At 48.2% G+C, this 22,514-nt stretch overlaps 1 protein-coding gene across 2 annotated transcripts in view; it reads right to left on the bottom strand.

Moving 5' to 3' along the window:
- TMEM178B (transmembrane protein 178B) overlaps positions 1-22,514 on the bottom strand; it is a 358,780-nt gene that overhangs the window by 9,752 nt on the left and 326,514 nt on the right. The window contains exon 4 of one of the 2 annotated variants that reach the window (XM_019452957.2): positions 18,249-19,213. The exons of the other annotated variant lie outside the window; for it this stretch is intronic. Coding sequence (XP_019308502.1) covers positions 18,933-19,213 — 281 coding nt within the window. The 3' untranslated portion in view covers positions 18,249-18,932. Of the gene's footprint in view, positions 1-18,248; positions 19,214-22,514 lie in introns of those variants that run through there. 2 annotated transcript variants of the gene reach the window in all.

Below are 22,514 nucleotides of genomic sequence, written 5' to 3'. Positions count from 1 at the left end.
GCAGATCCTCCATCAATGGACTGAATGAATGATGTGCTGCCCTTGTTCCTCAGCCTAACAACAGACTTTGACAAACACCCACTGAGTCCCTTGAATCCCAGAGAGTAGAGGAGATGGGGACAAAGGTGGCCGAGCACCCTAACTGTCCCAGTTTTCTCAGATGATGAACTAAACTCTCAGACCTGTAAACTGGCGACTAACTGGTGAGTGTAGGGTGCAGACCCCGCCCCCACCCCCGCCACCCCCACAGCTCTCTGGGGTTCTCTGCAGAGTGAAGACAGATTCTGAAGGCTCCTGCTGGAAACCATGGATGGCAGTGGATAGGACGGCCTCCCCTCATTTACCCAAAGTACAGTGTGAGGTCCTCCCGTCCCCCACAGCAGTAGACTGGAGCCTCTGGGGCTAGGTCTCTTGAATGTGTCATTTTGTTCCTCATGAGCACTTATTGAGAGATAGGCGAGGATCCAAGAAATAATGCAGCGTCACATCTTCTTAGGAATCCCCCCCGCCCTTGGTTTGGGGTTTGGGCCTAATTCCAATCAGATTCCTAGACTAACTGCAGTCAGAAAGAACTTTGCCCCGAGCTCTTCCCTCTGGAGCCAGGCTCTGCTGTGTGCTCCAGACCTGGCTGTAAGAAACATCAGGTGGAAAGCAGGCCAGGGAGGCAGGGACAGTGCCCATATGATTGTCACGTCTCGGTGACGGCAGGCCTGGTGTGGGAGCGGGAGGGGGACATTCCCGTGGCTGTGGGCTCTGTGACGCAACACAGCTCATCAGCAAGTATTTGTAGAACTGTGTTTATGCTAGATGATAAAAAGGAGAATAAGATATGATCCCTGTTCTTAAGAATCTTTAAATCTAAACTCAAAGAGATTTTTTAAACAAGCTTCTCATCTAGTCGGCGATAGGATTGAGGATGCTGTGACCACAGAACCGGACCCAGAGGCTGCAGTTTAGAGCCAGCTCTGGGCCTCTACCTGCCCCCGCTTCCAGCAGGAAGATGGGGAGCGGAGCAGATGACTGTGAGGTTCCCCCCCCCCATCATCCAGGCGTCTTTAGGAAGAGGAGGAATACCCCGTAGTGGGTGGTTAGGGTCAATCTCTGACAGAGACAATCAAGCTGGGCCAGGGAAGGTTTCCCAGGCAAAGAACAGAATTCCCGCAGACAGTACACAGAAGTGGGGGGCCTCACCTGGTCTGGAGCGTGTCCCTCCTTTGCCCTCAGTGCCCTCCTTGCCCCGGGTCTCTATGCAGAGATGACAGGGCAGGCCCGTGTGCCCCTGTCACAGAGCTTCTCACTTCCCAACTGCTCACTGCTCTAGCCTTGTCCAGCCTCCATCATTTCTCACGTGAGCGGCCGTAACAAGTCACTGCTGTCTTGCCTTCTGTTCTTGCCCCCGCAGAGCAGCCAGTGATATTTTAAAAATGTAATCAAATCATAATTCTCTCCCCTGCTTAAAACCCTCCAATAGCTTCCTATCACACTCAGAATACAAACCCAACTCCTTACCCTGACCATAGAACCTTATCTCAGTAGACCCTGCCTCCCCATCTGGCCTCATTTCTCACCTTGACCCCCACACTCTAGCCACAGAAAAGAGCATTCTGTGTCTCAAACTAGCTAACCGTCTACCCACCCCAGGGACTTTGCACTTGCTGTTCTCTCATCTGGGACGCCCTTTTTCTAGCTCTTCTCAGATCTCAAATGTCATCCCCTCAGAGAGATCCTCCCTGGCCTCCTTCTAAAATTGTGCCTCCCCAGTGGTTTTCCAGCTGTGCCCCATGGAGGTTCTCAGGAGAGGGAGAGGGAGTAGAAGAGGATCCAGCCCTCTCTCCTCTCTTTGGCCAGAATAGCCCTGCTTTGATGTGAGTCCATGTGAAATTCCATTTGAAGAAAGGAGTCCAGTGATTTCAGCATTTCTGAAAAGCACTGGGCTCATCCATTCACAAGGGGGCCTCAAGGTATGTCATTACAGGGACTAAGCTTTGGACAGCAAAGTCCGATGGCTGCCCCCATAGTTGCAAGTCTATGCCTTTGGCAGCAGAAGCTAATAGGTCTCCGCTCTCATCGCTGCTGGCCCTGGAAGGGGCCTCCAACTCCTACTCAGCCCCGCCCTCCAGGCAGCCAGCCCCGACTCGCCAGCTGGTTGGAAGAGAAACGAACTCTAATTACCCCTCTCTGTGCCAGGACCCTCATTCGCAAGGACCCGGAGTTCAGGAAGTCCAGCTAGAAGAGAAGCCACCACCCCCTGGAACCCTGAGAGCCCGTGCTTGAAGACCCCCTGGTGTGGAGGGAACACTCTCCAGCCCCCTCTCGTGTCCCTATTTGCAAACCCCACCTGGAAAGGACGGCCAACAGGTGGGAGGAACTACGTAAACATCATGTTTCCTTCTCATTGTACAAACAAACCACCTGTTTCTTTTAATGACTGTTCCAACCTGAAGCCCCTTCAGGACTCACGACCACCTTGTAACCCCTGGCCCCGCCCTGGTCGCACCTGCCTGTGTCCTGTCAGTCCCCGGCAGGCCGAGGACAGGGCCTGCTGCCCACCCCGTCCCCAGTCCCCTTGGCTCCAGGCACAGCTGAGACTCGAGTGGGGGCGAGGGAGGAGACGGCTTCCGCCCGGCCTGCCAACACCAAACACAGCTTCCCCATCCACCTCCTCCACATGGCTGCCATCTCTAATTAGCACTCCCTGCATTGCCAGATATTAGATTCCAGTCTCCCTGCATCCCTCCCCCCAACCCTGAGCTTCAGTTTCTCTGTTGGACAACTTCCCCTTGCTTGACATCTCTTCCCTGGGTCTCCGAGCTGCCTCTTGATCCCAGCTCCGTGCCACCTGTCTGTCCCTCAGAGGGACTTCTCCTCCTCTAGTCTTTGTACAGTCAAGGTTCCCAGCTCCCCTCTTCTGCCAAGTCCCTCCTTCTGGCAACTTCACCGTCGTCTCCAACTTCAGCTACCACCAGGACACGACCGATTCATAGGATTATGTGATATTATGTGACACCCTGTACGTGTCCCCAACCCCAGGGACACAGTATGGATGGTCAAGGTATTCCCTGGCTACAGGTTTCCAGCCCAAGTTCCTGTAAGCTCCTGACTTCTTTATTCTTTGGAAGCCTTGCTTCCCTAGTAGGGTGACCACCCATCCTAGTTTGCCTGGGAGTCGGCGGGGACAGGGGTGTGTCCCTGGAACGTGGGATTTTTATCCTCAAACCAGAAAGTCCTGGGCTAAGTGGGACACATCAGTCACCCTTCCTACAGGCTCCCTCACAGTCCTCCCCACTCGGGTCCCAATCAGTGATACTGCAGCAATGACACAAAGTAATCCTTGCTTGTCAATTCAATTAGACATAATGCCTTCACCCAGCGCAAGGACGGAGACTCCGGTGCCTGGAATGTGTTGCTAATGTTAAGAAAACACCATGCTGGGATTGCATTGTTTGGGGTTGGGGGCTGGCAGCTAAGTCTGCCACCCTAAAATGTTGCCCAGGAACACTTAACCAGCAGCCCAACAATGGTCCCATCCCAGCACCACCTTAAAGTTCAATTATTTTTAAGCGGCTCTTCAGAGTTCTGGTGGAAGCTTCCTGCTCAGCGCACCCTGGAGCACGGATTGCAGGTGTGTAGGGTGTGACCTGGGCCTCCCTGTGTGGCGGCTGCTGTGTTAGCACACACAGGCAGGGAGGGGAGGACGTGTGTCTCTGCCTCCCTGTAGGGACCGTCAGAGATGTCTCGGTAGTAATGCCACAGCAATGGACCTGTGTAGAAATCGCATCAAAACTGAGGCCTCAGATTAGGCAGCAGCAAAGCTCTTATTAATTCAAGAGGCCATGAGCCAGGAAACTGAAGGCCTCGAGAAGGTTCTCCCAGGAATCCAGGGCAGTTACATATTCAGTGCACAGGCACCTTCCCAAATGTCTATTCCTTATGGGGCCGAGTGGTACCCAAAACTTCACTGGACATAATTTCTGCAGCTTTCTGGGGCAGGAGATCCATCTGCGTGACATTTTCTGCTCCTGGGAATGAGGAATGACGTCTGTGTGTCCCTGGCCCTCCCACGTTCCTGTGTGGCTTCGTGGCCAAAGAGCCCCTGGTCTGACCCGAGCCCACTAGCTTGCTGCAAAGTGGTGACTGCAGAGGTGCCCTCGTGGGCGTGCAGGTCAGGGACATCTGGGGAGCAGCCCAAGTCCTCCCTCAGACACTCCCCCGTGAGCCCCTCTCTGATCTTTAAAACCATAAAGAAGCAAATCAGCAAACAGAAAAAGGATCCCTCCTCCTCCAGCAGCAGCGAATGCACCCTAGGAAGCTGGTGTCCACTAAACCCTTCCTTTGCGGAGATTAAATGCCTCGGCAGCATTGAGCTCTCAAGAGCTCTTTATAGCTTTGCTCAGACCTGCACGGAATATAAATTACGGTTGAATGATACACCATCGCATCAGCAGCAGCCAACAGGCAGGTCACGTGGGGTTTTCCATCCAGGGTGCCTTAAGGGTTCGTTGGGATGAGGCATGGAGTGGTGACAGGCCCCCGAGAACACACTGTGAGGCATGGCGCCCTGAGTTCGGACACAACCATCCATCATCCTGGAAGCTGTGCAAACGCTCCAGGCAGAGACACTGCAGGCGTGCCGCCACACCCCCACCCTCCCGGGCAAGCAGCGTGTGTGTTCCCGGGGTCGTGCCTACGTGCTACAAGGCTGTTCTTTGGGCATAATCATGCCATGGTAATGCAACATCCCCAGCTCAAGCACTGAAAGGGACTGGCCCGTGCATACAGGTTGGCATCGGTTCTAAAGACAATGCTTCCAGATTCCTAACATAGAACCTGGAGTCTTATGCTTTAGTTTTTGCATATCCACAGGGTGGCCTCCAAATCCGGAAGCACTGGTGTCACGGACCGAATTGTGTCCTTGCAAACTTTGTACATTAAAGACCTGACCCCTGTGCCTCAGGATGTGACTGTATCTGAGACAGGGCTGTTAAAGAGCTAATAAAGGTAAAATGAGGCTGTTAGGGTGGCCCCTAATGCCAACTGACTAGTGTCCTTACAAGAAAAGATTAGGACATACAAAGAGACACCAGCCAGCTGTGTGGACAGAGGGAAGGCCACGTGAAGGGGCAAGCAAGAGGGTGGCTGTGTGTGAGAAAGAGGCCTCAGAGGAGACAACGCCACTGATGCCCTGATCTTGGACTTTCAGCCTCCAGGACTGTGGGAAGATAAATTTCTCTTGTTTAAGCCCTCCAGTCTGTGGAATTTTATCTTGGTGGCCCTAGCAATCTAATGCAACAGGTGAATACATAATAAGTGGCTTATTACCATATCATTACAATCCATAATAAAATAAGATCACCTACGTTTCCCGACTTTATAGCCACCCTGTAGCTAAAACAGGCATCTCAACATAGCCCTATAAAACAACAGGTGCTGGGCATCTTCTGGTTTTTGGCCCCCACCTCATCTTCCTCACCTATGTTATCTGTGCTTACTCTCACTCAATATCCACCAATCCATTTATTCTTTTGGGTGTAGATTTAGATTTGATCTTAAGAGCCGTGGCTCTTGCGGCCTCTACGCCAAGGATGGAGCCTTTGCAAACTTGGGCAAATATCTAAAGGGCTGAACAAATGAAGAGGCCGTTGGTGGATGTCCACATGCTTTTTGTGGTGGGAATTTACTGAGATCAAAGAACCTCTGTCCATTGACCTTGACTGGAGACAGACATTTCTGCTGTCCTCCCGGTCTACCCAGAGTCCACATAGCCACCCCTGATGGTCCAAGCCAAGTCCCGTCTCCCAAGAAGCCTTCCCTGAACATGCCTAGCATTAAGATTATTCTCATTTTTTCTGGTCTGGAACAGGCAACCTGACAATTACAGGGTCCCCCCTCTTGTTCTCCATTCTAGTTTGTGTTCAGCTAGACTGTCATTTTCTCCAGAAGTGGTGGGTAGTGATGTCTCTTGCATTACACACAGCACCAAGCATGAAACTCCATGTCACTGGGAGAAATGGACTTCCAGGCTATAGGGCTTTCCAGTGAAAATATGGGCTTTGAAACCTAGAGGGGAAGGAAGGCGACACCATGCCCGGTCCTCCCACCCTTCATCCTCCCATACCGTTCTGCGATGGCTGAGGGGTTTGCACACCCACGCATGTGCTCACCTACCCCTGTTTTAGTGGGCACCTTGGGTTTCAGGAAGCGTTTTTGTATTCACAGAAATTCAGCATTGGAATAATACACTCTCTGCAGGATTATTTTGAAAAGCGATAATAATAAATGTGAAAAGGCTTACAGAAGTTAAAATTGCTTTCTATATGTAAGGTATAATATTAGAAATGGAAGGCTTTAAGTGAGGGTGAAGAAAAATCGTCCTGGAGGACGAGAAAAAAAATGTGACTGCTGTTTCAGTCTCCATCACCCACTCCATTTCCCCCCAGCCCTGCTCCAGGGTAAATACTACACCAGGAAAAAACGGCCCTTGACAGAAACCAGAAGAAGAGCTCACTCAGGACTCTTCATTCTATGGACTTGGTTAAACCAGAACCATGGCATTTGGAAGATCTCAGAATACATTTCTGAGAAGGATCATCCTCAGAGGGGGCTCAGATAGGTTATGGCAGCCAGCAGAGGTCACGTGACAACCTTGGTGGGTTTGCAAAGCAGCTTGTAAGCCTGTGGCTCAACCAGGATGGGTAAAAGGGAGCAACCCTGATAGCAGTGTTGGGATCACTATTTAACAGGAGTTGGGGACCTTTTACAGGTGCCACAAAGCTTCTGATCTGGTTCCTCTGGAACACAGAGGTGGCATCTACAGTTATCCCACACTTACTCATTAAACATCTACTATATAGTGGACTGTGAGAGCTATATTTTTATTATTTTTAGTCTGCATGACAATTTCCTTTCTTCCTTCTGTTAAAATCCACCACCATTTGTTCTCATGGGAAAGCCATGATTCATTCAGACATAAGCACCTGATATAAGCCAAATCTTGGGTGTTGTATCTTCTACTCCTCTTGAGGTTGTGATTACAGACATGCGCATATAGATGTGAATTATACATATATCTATATTTTGCCCACCTGCCCTTGGATATTTCATGCTTCATGGAGCAAAAAGTTGGGAATATCTGAGGTGGGTGGTCCGTGGAGAGCTATGAGCTTTCTATATGGCAGGCACATATCTACGGGTGAGAAAAGTCCTAGGAAGACAATGAATCAAGAGTACAACATCACATCTTTCTCAATGTGAATCTTTGGAGCTTCCTATCCATCTGGGTCTTGGTTCAGAGCTGAGAGTTGGTGGGATCCAACTGGCTTCCTGACTAAACTGAGAGTGGCATCTACAGCTGTGCAGAAAGGAACATTCTCAAGCTGTGAACAGTGAGCTTCCAAGAGTAAAGCCACTTAGCGCATGCCATCTTCCTGCCGCTGCTTCTCTTTTCTTTCCTTCTCTTTCTAGGCCAACTCTTTCTGATGAATGACAATGGTCCACAGAGCAAACTTGGAGAGCCTCTAGGATGGAGGGCAATCTTGTCCTGAGTTTCTTGCTCGGGACAATGCTTGAAGGAATTCAAAACCTCCTGAAGATCATCTCTGATTCCTGGTTGCTCTACTCATTGGTCTTCCAAAGTAGTACACGAGGCATTTGCAGAAAAAGCCACATCACCCCCCAGGGCCAGCATGAAGCTGGCACAAGTAGATGTATCATTACCTACGAACTCCTGTCTTGGTGGTCTAAGGCTCTCCTGGCCCAGAGGTCCACCAAGGCAGCCTGTACCAGCTTCCCAGTAGGATAACTGCAGCCAACAGGGGGTTATGCATGGTGGAAAGAGAACTCCACCAAGAATCAGAACATCTGAGTTCTGGTCTCATCTCTGCCCATGAAGTGGGCAAATCACTTCACCTCTCTGGGCCATGATCCCTCAACCACACAATACAGAGGATGGAACCAGATCTCTACAGTCCTTCCAGTTAAGCGATTCCCTGGCTCTTGGTATTGGGCTAAGTAGGTGCCCTTCTCTCTGAACTGCTCTAGGACCGGTTACCAGTTATTTTGTCACATGTGAGCCACTTGGAGAGAAGTTACTGCTTCTCACCTCCTGACATGCACAGAAGGGCTGGTGGATGAGACCATTAGATGTCATTACTCGACATCAATGTGCATATGAGGCTCTGCTCTAAATTGCCATGATTGTAAATGTGGAAGGATTGGGACCCAGCTGTTTAAGTGCCTGGAAGAAATTGGCTCCTGAAAGAAATCTCTCAGGCTTCTGCCCTATCTGATCCAAGCCAATGCCATGTTAATTAGGAGAGGAAGAGGCTTAGGGTGGGAGTCAGAAGATCAGGCGAGCCTGCCACATGGTGTAGTTTATGTTTCCATATGCCTGGCACATTTGTCAGCTGGCCCCGGCCTTTCTTTGAGATGATGTCACCTCATCGCTGGGTCACTGAACACATATATAGTTTCACATGGATCAAACACTGATATGTAATATTTATAATGTGGCAGGCATTGTTTCAAATGCTTTTAATGTTAGCTCTTTTAATCCTCAACGCAACTTTATGAGGTTTGGATAAGGGAAGTGAGGCATAGAGAGGTTAAGTAGATTGTGTAAGGTCACACAGCAAGTATGGGAGCCAGTAATTTCAAATCCACGCTTCTGACGCTTGTTATGTTGTCTCTCATTTCTCATGCATGTGGATTGTCTCTGGAGCTGGACTGTAAGCACAGAAGCTTCTTCCCCAGTAGGGCTCTCTACTCGGTGGTGATTCATTCAATCAGACTTATTGACTAGATGATGAGATTGGGAGAGGAGCCCCTGTCATGACTAAGTGCAGCCCCAAGGAGGTTCTGGGTACCACACAGACTCACGGCTCAGGTAATAAACTCTTGTTGCTGAATTCTTCAGAGAACTTGGAAAACCTATCATAACCTGTCATAACATGGCTTTGCTCCTTATCTGGGCCACTTAGAGGGGTGAGCTTCTGTGGAGGAACAGAGGTTTTCTATGAGGTGTAGGGTGGGCAGCTCAAGAAAGGCAACGAATCAAGATCACAGCATTAACTTTCTTTCACTTCCCAGTTGGCCAGAAACTAAACCCAGTGGACAGAGGAAGCTGGTGGCCAGAACAGGACCCGCAGGAGCTCAGTGTGGATCCCAGCCCGTCAAAGGGGTCTTCCCTCCCACCAGCATCTCCTGGCTCATGAATGGGTCTCAGCCTGGGCACCTCTTTTTCCTCTTTTCTCTTGGAGATTTGGAGAGTGATAATTACTCATCTTTGCTTGGTGAATCCATACTCTAGTGAGGAAAGAGTCACAGGAAGGAGATTGACAGGGCAAAAACATGTCGGCTTTATAAGGCTAGCATGGCAACCGTGGCCACATTCAAGTGCACCTGTACCTTCCCTCAGGCTGACATTTTAGGATGATTTTCCTAGAGGAACATGGAGGTTTACAAAGCAGATACACTCACCTAGAAGTGTTGACTCACACTGGTGAGCCTCCTGATGCCAGCCTGGGCCTGGGGCCTCAACCCAGGAATTCTGCCCAATGGAGGAGCAAGCAGGGGCAGAGGACCCAGGTGGTGCTGAGGTCCCACAAGCTCGGCCTCTTGACCCAACCACACCAGAGAAGTCAGTCCCCTCTTCTCTTGGGACTTGAAGAGAGCCTTGAAAGGTAGCTTGTCCTCCTGAAGAGAGAAGCTTCCTACTTTATGGACCCTGATGGGAATGCTGAGATCAAAGGAAAGAACACTGTCCAACCTCCCCTTGGCCATACTAACTTAAGGACCAGAAGCAGCTGTGACCCAGAGGCTTCTGGGAAACGTGACTGCAATGGAACTTGTCTGAAAACGTTAAGAGCTGAGACCGAAGGGGTAGTTTCATTAAATGAAGTGTAGCCTGGAAAAGTGGCTGAATCTTTAAGAAGCTCCTAGGTTTTGTTAGCGGGGGAAGTGGGAAGGACACAGCTATTGGCATTCCTCTCTAGCCACGGCCAAAATTAGGGGATCAAATATCATACTAGACTTATATTTTACCTTCACATAAAGCAGCTTAAGCATTTTTAGATAAAGGGATTTTTTTCTTTTTGCTTCATTCACGACCGAGTTTAGTTACACAGAGATATATAAAAAACGGAAATGTATTAATGACATGTGAAATCCTAAACGAGAAGGGATAAAAACTTGGCATACTGCTTCTGGAAAGTGGCCAACTCTTAGTCTCTGTGCAGGCTCAGGTGATCGATGGCATGAAAGCCCTTTGAGGACAACAGTAAGGGCAAGTTGACTTGATTCTTCCTTCGGCCTCAATCACTACCTCCCTTTGAGGCTGCTCCTGAGTGTTCAGCACAGAAAAATCCTCTTTCTCTGTGCACCCACCGGCCCTCTACTATGGCACTGGTCATCTGCCTCCACCATGGCCTGGGTGGCCGTTAAGGACAGGAGCCATCCATGTTTTTGTATGTATGTCCTGGGTGCTACCACATGACTAGCATTCAGTAGGCATTCAATTAATGTTTAGTGAGTTGAATTTAGTTTGTAAAGCAAATAATTAAGAAGTGCAATAGAGCTGTCTTCAAATATTTGAAGGACCTTTGGAGGAAGATGGTCCTGACTTTAATTTACATTACTTTAGCAGAAAGGACCCAAGTCCAAAAAGTCAAAGTTTAGAGAAAACATATTAAGGTGTTTTTGTTTTGTTTTGTTTTGTTTTACTTTAGAGAGAGAGACCGCATAAACAGGGAATAGGGACAGAGGGAGAGACAGAATCTTAAGCAGACTCCATGCTCAGTGTGAAGCCTGATGTGGGACTCGATCCCATGACTCTGGGATCATGACATGAACTGAAATCAAGAGTTGGATGTTCAATGGACTGAACCAGCCAAGTGCCCCTAAGGTTTAAAATAAGGAAGAGCTGGGGTGTCTGGGTGGCTCTGTTGGCTGAACATCATCTGACTCTCAATTTTGACTCAGGTCATGATCTCAAGGTCGTGAGATTGGGCTGAGCTTGCTAAAGATTCTCTCTCTGCCCCACCCCCACTTGCACGCATGCTCTCTTTTAAATGAAATAAGAGCAAAATGACAACAGGAGGAGCCAATAAGGAAGCGGCCCCCTGCTACCATGGAGACTTTCACCCAGAGGGGAGACAGGAAATTATCTAGATTTCTGCTCCCAGGATACTCATAATGAGGTGAGTGCCATCAAAATGGTACAAAGTGATGTCTGAGTTCAGAGGCAGAGTCTGGTTTTAGTGAAGCTGATTCAGAAAGTTTTACCCTATGACCCAGCAATAGCACTGCTAGGAATTTACCCAAGGGATACAGGAGTGCTGATGCATAGAGGCACTTGTACCCCAATGTTTATAGCAGCACTTTCAACAATAGCCAAATTATGGAAAGAGCCTAAGTGTCCATCAACTGATGAATGGATAAAGAAATTGTGGTTTATATACACAATGGAGTACTATGTGGCAATGACAAAGAATGAAATGTGGCCTTTTGTAGCAACGTAGATGGAACTGGAGAGTGTTATGCTTAGTGAAATAAGTCATACAGAGAAAGACAGATTCCATATGTTTTCACTCCTAGGTGGATCCTGAGAAGCTTAACAGAAGACCATGGGGGAGGGGAAGGAAAAAAAAAAAGGTTAGAGAGGGAGGGAGCCAAAACATAGGAGACTCTCAAAAACTGAGAACTGAGGGTTGATGGGGGGGTGGGAGGGAGGGAAGGGTGAGTGAGGGGTACTGAGGAGGGCACCTGTTGGAATGAGCACTGGGTGTTGTATGGAAACCAATTTGACAATAAATTTCATATTAAAAAAAAAAGTTTCTAGAAGATGCTGAGTGCACACTGAGCCTCGAGGAAGTGGAGGCCATCGGCAAGCCTAGCAAGGTGGCTTGGAGGTGGGCAACGGCAAGTGGTCTAGAGGAAGCCCAGGATATGTGGCTGAAATGGAGTCTGAGGCAAGACTGTGGTCAACGTTCAACTCCCGGCTGGTGCCGCCGACAGACATGGAGCCACAGAATGTTTTCACCAGAGCAGTGACGTAGCAGGAGGCATATTTTTATTTTATCTATGTTTTTAAATGTTTATTTTTGAGAAAGCACGAGTGGGGGAGGGGCAAAGAGAGAGGGGGACAGAGGATCTGAAGCAGGCTCTATGCTGACAGCACAGAGCCCAATGTGGGGCTTGAGCTCACCTGAGTCCCAAATCGGACACTCAACCAACTGAGCCACCCGGATGCCCCACAAGGTGTATTTTTAGAAAGGCAGAGTGGTGTAAAAGTTGAATTAAGTGGCAAATAGAAGAGATAAACATCTATGCGATACTTTTCCTCTGCTAGATTGCTTTTCCTGTATACTATTTCATTTCATCCACACAAAAACCATAGAGGGTAGGCAGCTCTGTTTCAGTTTTACAGATGAGAAAATGGACACTGGGAGTTTGGTGACTCAGTGGTGGGTCAGAGGTGTCCACCAAGGGCTGAGTGACCACCACTCTGCCTTAGTAAGAAGGGCCCCGGTGGCACTCGGGGAGTGGATATGGATGAAAAAGCCACACAGAATACGGCACAGGAAATATTGGCAGATGTTGACAATTGCTGCTAAGGTACGGGTGACACTGCAAAAGTGAACAATGACTCAGAAGTGACTGGGAGACTCCCCGTGCTGAGGAAGGCCAGAAAAGCAGCTCATTTCATTAGGGGAAAGGAAAGGACAGAAGCTGATACTTGTCAGGCACCTGCAGTAAGCCGGGCACTTAACACATAGGCCAGAAACATAAAGCACATGCATACCATACACAGAGAAAGCGCAAGTCTAGTCCTAGGCATGTTTGAGTTTCCAGAAGGGTGGAGATGTCCAGTGAATAGTTAGAAACACGAGGCTGGAGCTCAGAACAGGCCATTCCATACCATTTCCAGGCTCGTCTGTGCAGAGATCATTACCACTGTGTGAGGAGATACTGGTGCCAAGGAGGCATGTGTGTAGGGAAAAAGAAAAGAACACCGAAGGTCAGATTTACAGGTGAAGCAAAGAGCAAAGGAAGCAGAAAAGGCCCAGGAAAAAGGAAAAGTCATGAGTGTGCTGTCATGTAAGACAAGAGAGTCTGAAAACCAGAGACAGGTAAATCCACAGGAGCTCAGCAAGAGGAGGTTCAAGGATAGGTGACGGGCAGAACAGCCAGGAGGAAGCAGGTCTCCAAGAAAGCAGTTTCTGTGACATGGTGGGAACAGAAACCAGACTTCAAGAGATGAGGGAGGTTGGTGCAGAGCTATAGAAGTGATAAGATTATTCTTTTTGCTACATGAGCCCCAAGCTTTGTCTTTGGTCTCAGAGCATATGAAAAGGTAAGGCCCTCAGCCAAAGAGACTCATTTTCCTATTCCTCTAGGAAATATCCCTTGAACAGAATCAGGCTCATCTTTTCTGCCTCCCCCCCCCACCACACCAAGAACAGTAGTCTTCATCTACCATGACAAGAGGTCTGTACGGAGTCAGCTCTTACCCTATCAGGTGATGAGCTGCTGGAGGCTCATAAATGTGTCAACAACTTAATTTTGATTTGAGAGAGAGCAGTGCATGGTAAGTACAAACCCAGGCTTCAGAGTGGAATAGATCTGAGGTGGAATCCTTGCGTCTGGGAACTATGTGACTTCGGGCAAGGTACTTAAACTCTCTAAGCCAGCACTAGCAACTCCAAAGAAGGTAAGAGCCGGTGATAAACTGAGCACACATGAGTAAAAACGTAGGAAGTGCTATTATAACAGGCCGACCATGTTCAGTGTGTTCCACTTCTCAGTTATTTCTCAGCACAATCCTAGAAGGCAGGTACTATTTTGCAGATGGTGAAATTGAGGCTAACCTTCATCGCATCTGGACCTGATGCTTTTGGTAACACTTTGGTAGTAGAAGTGACTCCCTTCATGGCTTCTGTACCCCTCTCTTCCTGTCTTGCCCCCCAACGAACACATGCCTACCACTGGTGGGGGCCAAAGAGGAGCCCTCCGCCTTGCTGGTGGGGGCAAGGAGGACCCCTGCGCCTCGGGTATAAACAAAGGCTTGCCAGGAAGCCTGCATCTGCCTTGCTGGTTAATTCCTCAGGCTGCTGTTTTGTCCCAGGTGGGCTCACCAAGTATCCTTCTCTTTAATTCCACCCGTCCCAGAAACAGAGAAAAAAGAGTGGGGATTAGTCTGAAGACCTTAGTTTAAGGTTCTACCATTTACTTAATCGCCTGACCCTGTGCTTGTTTTGTGGCTCTCCAGGCCCAGTTCTACAAATTTAGGGCTGATGGGAAGATGCAAAAAAATAACGTTGGAACAAGATCTACCAAGGATATGGCAGAGATGCTCTGAAATGTGAGCTCTTCCCTTCCCCGGTCTGCCTCTTCCACCTGCCTCTGAAGGTGGTTTGAAGGTCCACTGAGACCATCCCCTCCCTTTGGAGCTCCGTGAACTTCAAGTGTCACCCAACTCATAAGTGACCCCCTTTCTGCCCTTTTCTGTGTGGCCAGCACCTCTTCCCTAAGAAGCTGGATGGATAGATTGAAGTCTCCTTGTCTTCTTCGCTGCTGAAAATCCAGACACAGAATTCTTTTGTTTTTAACATTTTTCAATTTAAAGGTGTCTGTCATTAAAAGGAAAACAGCTCTATTATTACACTAATTGGCCTAGGTGTCTGATTCTTCTCGAAGATTGTGAGCAACCCCAAGACACTGAGTTTTATCATCCACAGTGCCTAGTACCCTAGTACTTAGCGGGTACTTAACAACTGGTTGTTTATTTAATGAATAATTCACACTGAACGGGTTCTAATGGTTCTTTAATGTGGCAATGGGCTCCCCTCTTTCACAGCCACATCTTGGACATCCTTGATCTTCTGATGGCTTCTATAGATAGGGAGAGTGTATTTTCCAAAGCCCAAGTCAAGACATGTGGTATGGGACAGGATCTGATGACAGGAAAGTGTATTTGAAATCAGGAGACTTCCAGAATGTCTGGGAGGTAGCACAGCTTCACACAGGCCCTCATTCTCCAATTATTTTATACTTGGGAATAAAATGCACATCATTACCCACCTGTCCTCCCCAAAGCCCAAGTTCTGTTAGGATGGAAAGGATTCCTTTACCCTCTCTGGGGCCATCTTCATAAACCCTTTCCAGAGTAATGCTTTAGGGCTTTTCTGGAATCACTTTCCCATTGGTACGCCCTAGGCCATTGCCAGCCCCCGCTAAGGTGCAGAGAGCTGAACAGTCCAGCCTTGTCAAGCCCCTCCCCATCCCATCCACAAGGGGCACGCCGCCCTGGGTTCACAGGTGTGCCTGCCCGCCCTGCCCCCCAGCTCACTGATCCAGGCCAGGTCAAGTCAGCTTTTGGGTACCCAGAGAGCATGGGGACCCTAACTCCTGTGTTCACACAGTGCATTTCAGCCATCCAAGTGGTGGGGGTGACAAGATACCTGGCGGGGGACAGAGCTCCCCTCCTCCCTTTCTTGGGTCTGGCTATTTCTGCTGCAGCTTCTCACCTGTCCTTAATCCCCCAGGGCAGGAGAGAGGAAATTCCTCATTTATATCTGCTCCTCCCTTTTGTTTCCCCAGGAGCAGCTTTTATGCCCACTAGGAGGGGTCTCTCCGTTTATTTCAGGAACCAGCATTTTTCTTTGATTTATGATTCATTTCAAGAGCCAGAGGCTTGCCTGACAAGTTCCCTTTCTCTGAAGCTTGCATACCTCTGTAAGAACATCCTAGAAGAGCCATAGGGATGGAAGCTTTTGAAGCTGCTTTAGAAATTACCTAAGTTTCCATGGCAATCAAGCACTGTGAAGTCACCACCACATTCTGGGTCTTTCTGTTTCCACTGAAAAGGCTGTTGGAGAAATCTGTTCTTTCTCAACAACCCTCCCCCCCAGCCCCCCACCCCCACGCCACCTCAGTAATAGAGATGGTCTTCCAGCGACCCTGCCCTCTCTCTCTTCTCCTGCCTGCCCTTCCCCCATCCCATTCTTGTAACAGTCCATTGTCTGCAAGCAAAGACCCACAATTCAGGGCAGCAATGTGATTATTTCTACCCCAGGAAAAACAGGGTCTTCTTACCATGATAGGAGGAGACCTTAGGACATCAGTCTCCTTACCTGACTCTGGACTATACTCATTGGATAACTCAGACATGTCTGAGCATGTCTGTGTCAGCAGAGGCAGGCCAGTCAGGAAGGCACCAGGCTGAAGAGAAATCACTCATTCTGAGTGAGACCCCCAATCACCCACCCCATACTCAGCCTAGACACTGAACCAAAACCATGCCTTACTGTCTAGAGTAACCCAACTTTGCTATATTCCCTTGTCTCCTTTACACTTCTGGGTCTGTCCTGCCCACGTAGGATTAAAAAAAATTTTTTTTAATGTTTTATTTATTTTCAGAGACAGAGAGAGAGAGGAAGAGCAAGTGAGCAAGCACGTAAGGGGCAGAGAGAGAGGGAGACACAAGCAAGCTCCAGGCTCTGAGCTGTCAGCACAGAGCCCAATACGGGGCTCGAACTCACAAACTGTGAGATCATGACCTCAGCTGAAGTCGGACACTTAACTGGCTGAGCCACCCAGATGCCCTTTTACATTTTTAAAAAAATGTTTACTTTTGAGAGAGCGAGCAAGCACGAGTGGGGGAGGGGCAGAGAGGGGGACAGAGGATCTGAAGCAGGCTCTGTCCTGATAGCAGTGAACCCGACATGGGGCTGGAACTCACGAACTACAAGATCGACCTGAGCCGAAGGTGGAAGCTCAACCGACTGAGTCACCCAGGCACCCCCTTAACTGACTGGTTTTGATTATTCATTACAGGAACTTCACAAAAGATCCATCAACTTCCACTGAAAACATTGACAGTGTGGGCTCTTAAGATTTTTTCAACCCTGCTGTTTCCATCAATTCTAGACATCATCAGTATTTTCAACCAATCTCAATCAAACACCTGCACTGAAATAAAGGCCTTCAAGCAAACTTCTAATTCTCAATAAATTCTGACCTTACCTTCCCGCTCTGAGACCCTCCCAGTTTTGCAAGGTGCCGTTGTCCCCTACTGCAATAAGCAACAAACTCAGCTAGTCTTACCAGCAGCAATGCTAGTTGTGTGGGCAATGCTTGGGGAGCCAGCTTTTGATTAAGGAAAGGGGAGCACATGTCTATGTGATTATTTGGTCATCAAAGAACAGAGGTGATTTTAAGCACAGCAGAATTGGCCTGAGTTAGGGAAAACAAGGTACTGTAAGCAGAAGAGAGGAAAGACCTGACTTCTCAAGACCTTCTGAAGCCCCTGAAGCAAAGGGTTGCCATGCCCGGGTCTCAGGGAGGGTGAGTGTGGGACAGTGATGGAGGCAGAGCTGGCTTCCTGGGCATGCAGCCCGCATAGTTGTGTGCTTGTTTTAATGCTCTGCTGTCACCATCTTGGAATTTGTAATGCTTAAATAAGGAGTCCACGTTTTCATTTTGCATCAGGCCCCACAAATTATACAGCTGGTCCTGGTTGCGGGAGTGGGGGGAGGGGGATGCTTCCAGATGTGTGACAATGCAACATTTTCAGGGGCATGTGACAGTCCCCCTACTTTACCTGGCCACCCTGGGGCACAGACATCATGCCCCACTCACAGGAACTGCCATGGGAAGTTGAAGAAGCTCTAGCCATCAGCACCCCAGAAGGAAGCCACCTCACTGATAAAAGCCACATAATATCAAGTGATCGCCTAGGAGAGAACCCCCAGGGCAATCTGTGAAATAGAAGGAAGGCCAGAATGAGGGATGATGCCCCCTCGATCTTCAAACCCATTAGCATTGCCTCCAAGGCCCTACATCTGCTCTGTTTGAGGGAATACCTCCATCTCGCTCGGTTCCTGTTACAACTGTCCTCTTGCTTAACTTCCTTGGACCCACCAGGCTCATTTCCATCCCAAGTCCCTTGCATCTGCTGTGCTGTTTGCAAGGACTGATCCACCAAGTCTTTCCAGGAAGACTTCCATTCAATGGACGAGGAAGACTTCAGTGAAGGCTTGAGAGGCCTTCTGCCTACCCACTGCCCCCTCGTCTACAGCAATGCCCCATCACTCCCTTCCTCCCTCCCAGCTTTCTTTTTCTCCACAGAAATGTCCCGTCGTCTGGCAACATATTATATACTTAAAGTACTTGCTTATCTGTCCCTCCAACAAGAATGTAAACTCCATGAGGACTTTGCCTTATTCCCCACTCTAGCCCAAGTAAACAGTGTCTGTCACAAAGGCAATCACAATTTATTGAATGAGTAAGTAAGGTGGTGATTAACCAGAGAGGCATGATCTGTTCAAGCAATTTTATCTTTATCATCCCATGGAATGTGTCTCTGCATGGCGTTGGCAGTGATGGGATAAGACTGTTCAGAGCAGTGTGTCATTGAAGGTGGCTGTTTAAAAAAAAGGTAGCTAAAACAATAATATCTCAAAATTTTTCTGAGAACAGCACTAGGAATTGTCCTAAGCCCTTCACATGAGTGAACTCTAGAATTCTCACAACTGCTATGCTTCTGGTAGGTACCATCATTAGTCCTCTTTACAGATGAGAAAGTTGAAGCAACACATGGAAGGTGGTTAAGTAACTTTCGTAAGTCACGAGGCCAGTCCAAGGCTCCGTTAGTCCTGGACTAGTTTTTCATGACAAAACTATAATTTTCCCTTTTAGTTGCATGATTCTACTTCCTGAACAAAGAAAACTTTAGTTAGGTGGTGGGGAATGGAAGGAAGGTAGCTCACGGTCACATGTGCACAGGGACATCCAAGAGACGAAGGTTGGTTCCTCCCATGAGATCTCATAGATACCTTCACCGTCCACCCTACTTTCCACCTCCTTCTAGGCTCTGCTTTCTGTCTTAGCATTCCCTTCTGAGAATTTAATGACAAAGCTTCCCCCGGTTCTGGAGACTATGTAGCACCGTGGCTTTGCTGAGTGTTTGGTGGGCAGGTTGTAGGCATCCTGGTACGGCCTTCACTGACCAGACTTGGGTTTACAGGACCAAGGCTGCTTACTAGTCTCCTCTGAAGTGCAAATCTATAACGGAGGCAGGTCCCCTTGGGTGGCAAGGACGGAACTCCTTCAGATTTTTTCCAGCTGGAACTCCTTCGGATCTGTTCCAGTTCTTCAGGTGAAAGTGAAGCCCTTCTGTTGCCTGGGTTGCTGGAGTGATTGATCCTGGCCACTCGTTCTACATTAGGTAAATGTGTAGGTTATTTCTTAATCCCCCTGGCAATGTGTCTCCTCCCTCAAATGTCTTTGTTGTGAATGTAATTATCAAATGCTAATAAATATTCAAATATGCACCTTCCAAAAGGCAAGATTTATTCCAGGGTATGAACTAGTTTGTGAATCTCTGCTCAGGATTTTATAGGAAATGTGGTAAGACAAAAAGCCAAGAGGAGAGTTGTGATGATCTAGTGAAATCTCACATGAACCTATAAAAGCAGTTTCGCAGGGTAAGTAGATGGGTTTTATGCCCTTGTTTGGTCACGGTAGATTATAGATACTTCTCTGCCTATTAGAATGGACTTCACTTAGGGCATACATATAACAGTAACAGCTACCGTTTACTGAGGGTTTTATAAGCTTTGCAGCATGGTAAGTCATTGAGTTATTGAATTTACTCTCTCCTCCAACTCGGAATATCTAATTTATATGGTCTCCCTCTTCTTACCCATGAGTCATGAAGTAATAACCCACGGTCATGAAGTTGGAGGCACGGTGCCTCTGGGACTTATAGAGGTGCAGTCCTAGCCACATTTCTAAGTAGTGCTGGAACTAGGAGTGACAGTGGGGGGAGAGGTTGATGGGAGCCCTGGATGTTGTTGTACTTTGTGGGCATCCCCCAAATCACGTCATCACCTAATGGCCATAGTCTCCCAGGAAAAACACCTATTGCCTCAGACTTTCCATTTTAGGCTTGTAAGTTCTCAGAATTGCTGGGCCTTTATCAAGGTTTTTGTCTATCAGAAGAGGAGTATCTGGGGGTTAACTGTACAGCTGAACCGCTTTCCGGTGAGCCTAGTGGAAGGGGTGACATCTGGCCTCGCTGGTGTGCAAACCACTGCAATCACTCAAACTTGATAGCTCGAGCTCCTTCAGGGCATTCTCTTCACTCCCCTTGACTGACTGGGAAGGTAGAAAAGGCCACACTGGTCACAGGTGGTAGGAAAAGAACCTTTAATGATTTCCTTTTCCCATTACCACCTGTGCCCTCCATTCTGGCCATGATCTCCTCTAGATGCCCCTTTGTGCTTTGAGAAGGGAAGAAAAGAAAGGGAATGGAGTGAGATTCTGGGACTGGAACCTGCGTGGAAGCACAGCCTGGAGCCGTGCCAGGGTGGGAAGATGGGTGTGGGGCCCGGGGTCATGTGGACCTTTAACACGGAGCCGAAAGCCCACGCAGCAGGATGAACTTCTGTCACAGGCCAGCTCTGGCTCCAGTGCTGCAGCTCACTAGCTGGGGGGCCTGGGACAACTGACACAACTACTCTCATCTAGGGACACAGATGGTCGATCACAGTGGATGGTGTCTAAAGTTCCTTCCATTCTTGGCACTCTTGAGCCCCCATTAAAGACAAAGCGCTGCATGAATTCATGTACAATGCATACCCTACTTCCAAAGGGAATTTAAGACATTTTATAACAGAAGTATAGAGACCTTGGGACTGTTCAAATAAAGAGAGAAAGAGGATAAGGAATCCCACAGAGGGGGAGCAGATTAGACCAGGAACAGAAAATAAGGGAGCGTACTTTTTCAAGGAGAGCTGTTCCACTGAGACAAAATACTTTCTCTCTGTTGCACACAATTCATTTTTGCAATGCACGCATTCAAAAGATATTTGAGAGTGCAGACACTGTTCTCAACTTGGGGGATACCTTAGAGAACAAGGTGGGCGAGGTTCTGGAGCTTACATGTTAAGTGGGGGAGAGAGGCAATGAACAAACACACTGCAGACACCTAGGGCCCAGATCTTGGGTCTAACACCATTGTCCAATAAAAGGAACCAGGGCTCCTTGGAGAAATGGCTCATCCTAGGTCTGGGCAGGAAACATAGGTGAGCCTGGAGTACCTTGTGGTATGCCAAAAAGTAACAGGGGCTCAAAAACCCCCTCAAAACAAAACAACAACCAAAACCCACATTGATGTCAAAGAGGCACAGGGCCACCTGAAAGAGCTCCCAATGGCCAAAGCTGAAGCTGGGGCACTAAAACAAATCTAGAATTGGATTATAAACCAAAGTAAAAAATTAATATCCACAAGTCCACACTGATATAAATAAATGACTGAATCAATTTACAAATGGAAAAGAGAGGGACGCTTGGGTGGCTCTGTCGGTTAAGCATCCGACTTCGGCTCAGGTCATGATCTCACAGTGTGTGGGTTCAAGCCCCGCATCGAGCTCTGTGCTGACATCTTGGAGCCTGGAGCCTGCTTCGGATTCTGTGCCTCCCTCTTTCTCTGCCCCTCCCCCACTCACTCTCTGTCTCTTTCTCAAAAATAAATATTAAAAATTTTTTTAAAATTAAAAAAATTTTCAAGTGGGGAAGAGAGGCAAATCTCCCTTATAGAAGAATTCCAAATAACTTAAGTAGATACTCCGCCCTAAAGGAGAGGGAGTCGAACTCCCCAGTCCTCAGGGATGGGCTGTGCCTGGTGACATCCTTCCAAAGAGAACAGTATGGACAGAAGGAAAAGAGAGTAACTCTGCAGTAGAGAAACCCACACACACGACTTCAACCAGGTGATCAGGGGCAGTGTCATGAATCACGTGGGCAGGTTGTACTTGTAACACGATGTGATGGAATGACACTTGACCTCTGCCCTTTTTCCTCCCAAACCCACTACTCGGCCTAATGACGCACAAAAATCAGGCAAGTTCCAGCAGAGGGGCCAGACTGCTCTATGGATGGGCAGGGCTCTGCGGAACTGCTGAGGTCATTAAAAACAAGGACAGTCTGAGAAATGACTCCAGCCCCAGGGAGCCTAAGGAGATGTGACAACTAGATGGATAGATATCAGGTAAAAACATAGAGAATCTGAATAAACTGTGGACATCCGTTAATAATAATTTATCACTATTTATTAATTATAACAGACTATGCTAATGCAAGATGTTAATAGTAATGGAAACCATGCGCAGGGGCAGAGGGTAATATGGGAACTCTCTTTACTGTCTGCTCCATTTTTCTGTAAATCTAAAATTATAAATCTAAAAAATGGATCTATTAAAACAAAAAAGGGGATCTGAAGGTCCGAGAGGGAGGAAGTCCGGGCCTCTCTCCTGCTGGCCCCGAATATGCAAGCTTCCTAGAATTCTGTAGCTGCAGGGAAATGAATCCCACCCACAACACTGTGAACCCTGGAAGAGGACCCTGGGCTCAGAGGAGACCAGAGCCCCTGCTACAGACACCTTGACTGCCGTTTTGTGAGTCCCAGAGCCGAGAGCCCAGTTAAACTGTGCTTGAAATTCTGATCTGTAAAAACT

Source organism: Panthera pardus, unplaced genomic scaffold (genome assembly GCF_024362965.1).
Source record: "Panthera pardus isolate Hobbes unplaced genomic scaffold, ASM2436296v1 HiC_scaffold_8, whole genome shotgun sequence".
NCBI lineage: Eukaryota > Metazoa > Chordata > Mammalia > Carnivora > Felidae > Panthera > Panthera pardus.
The sequence above is the reverse complement of the archived record's forward strand: the minus strand, read 5'-3'. Positions and strand labels throughout refer to the sequence as shown.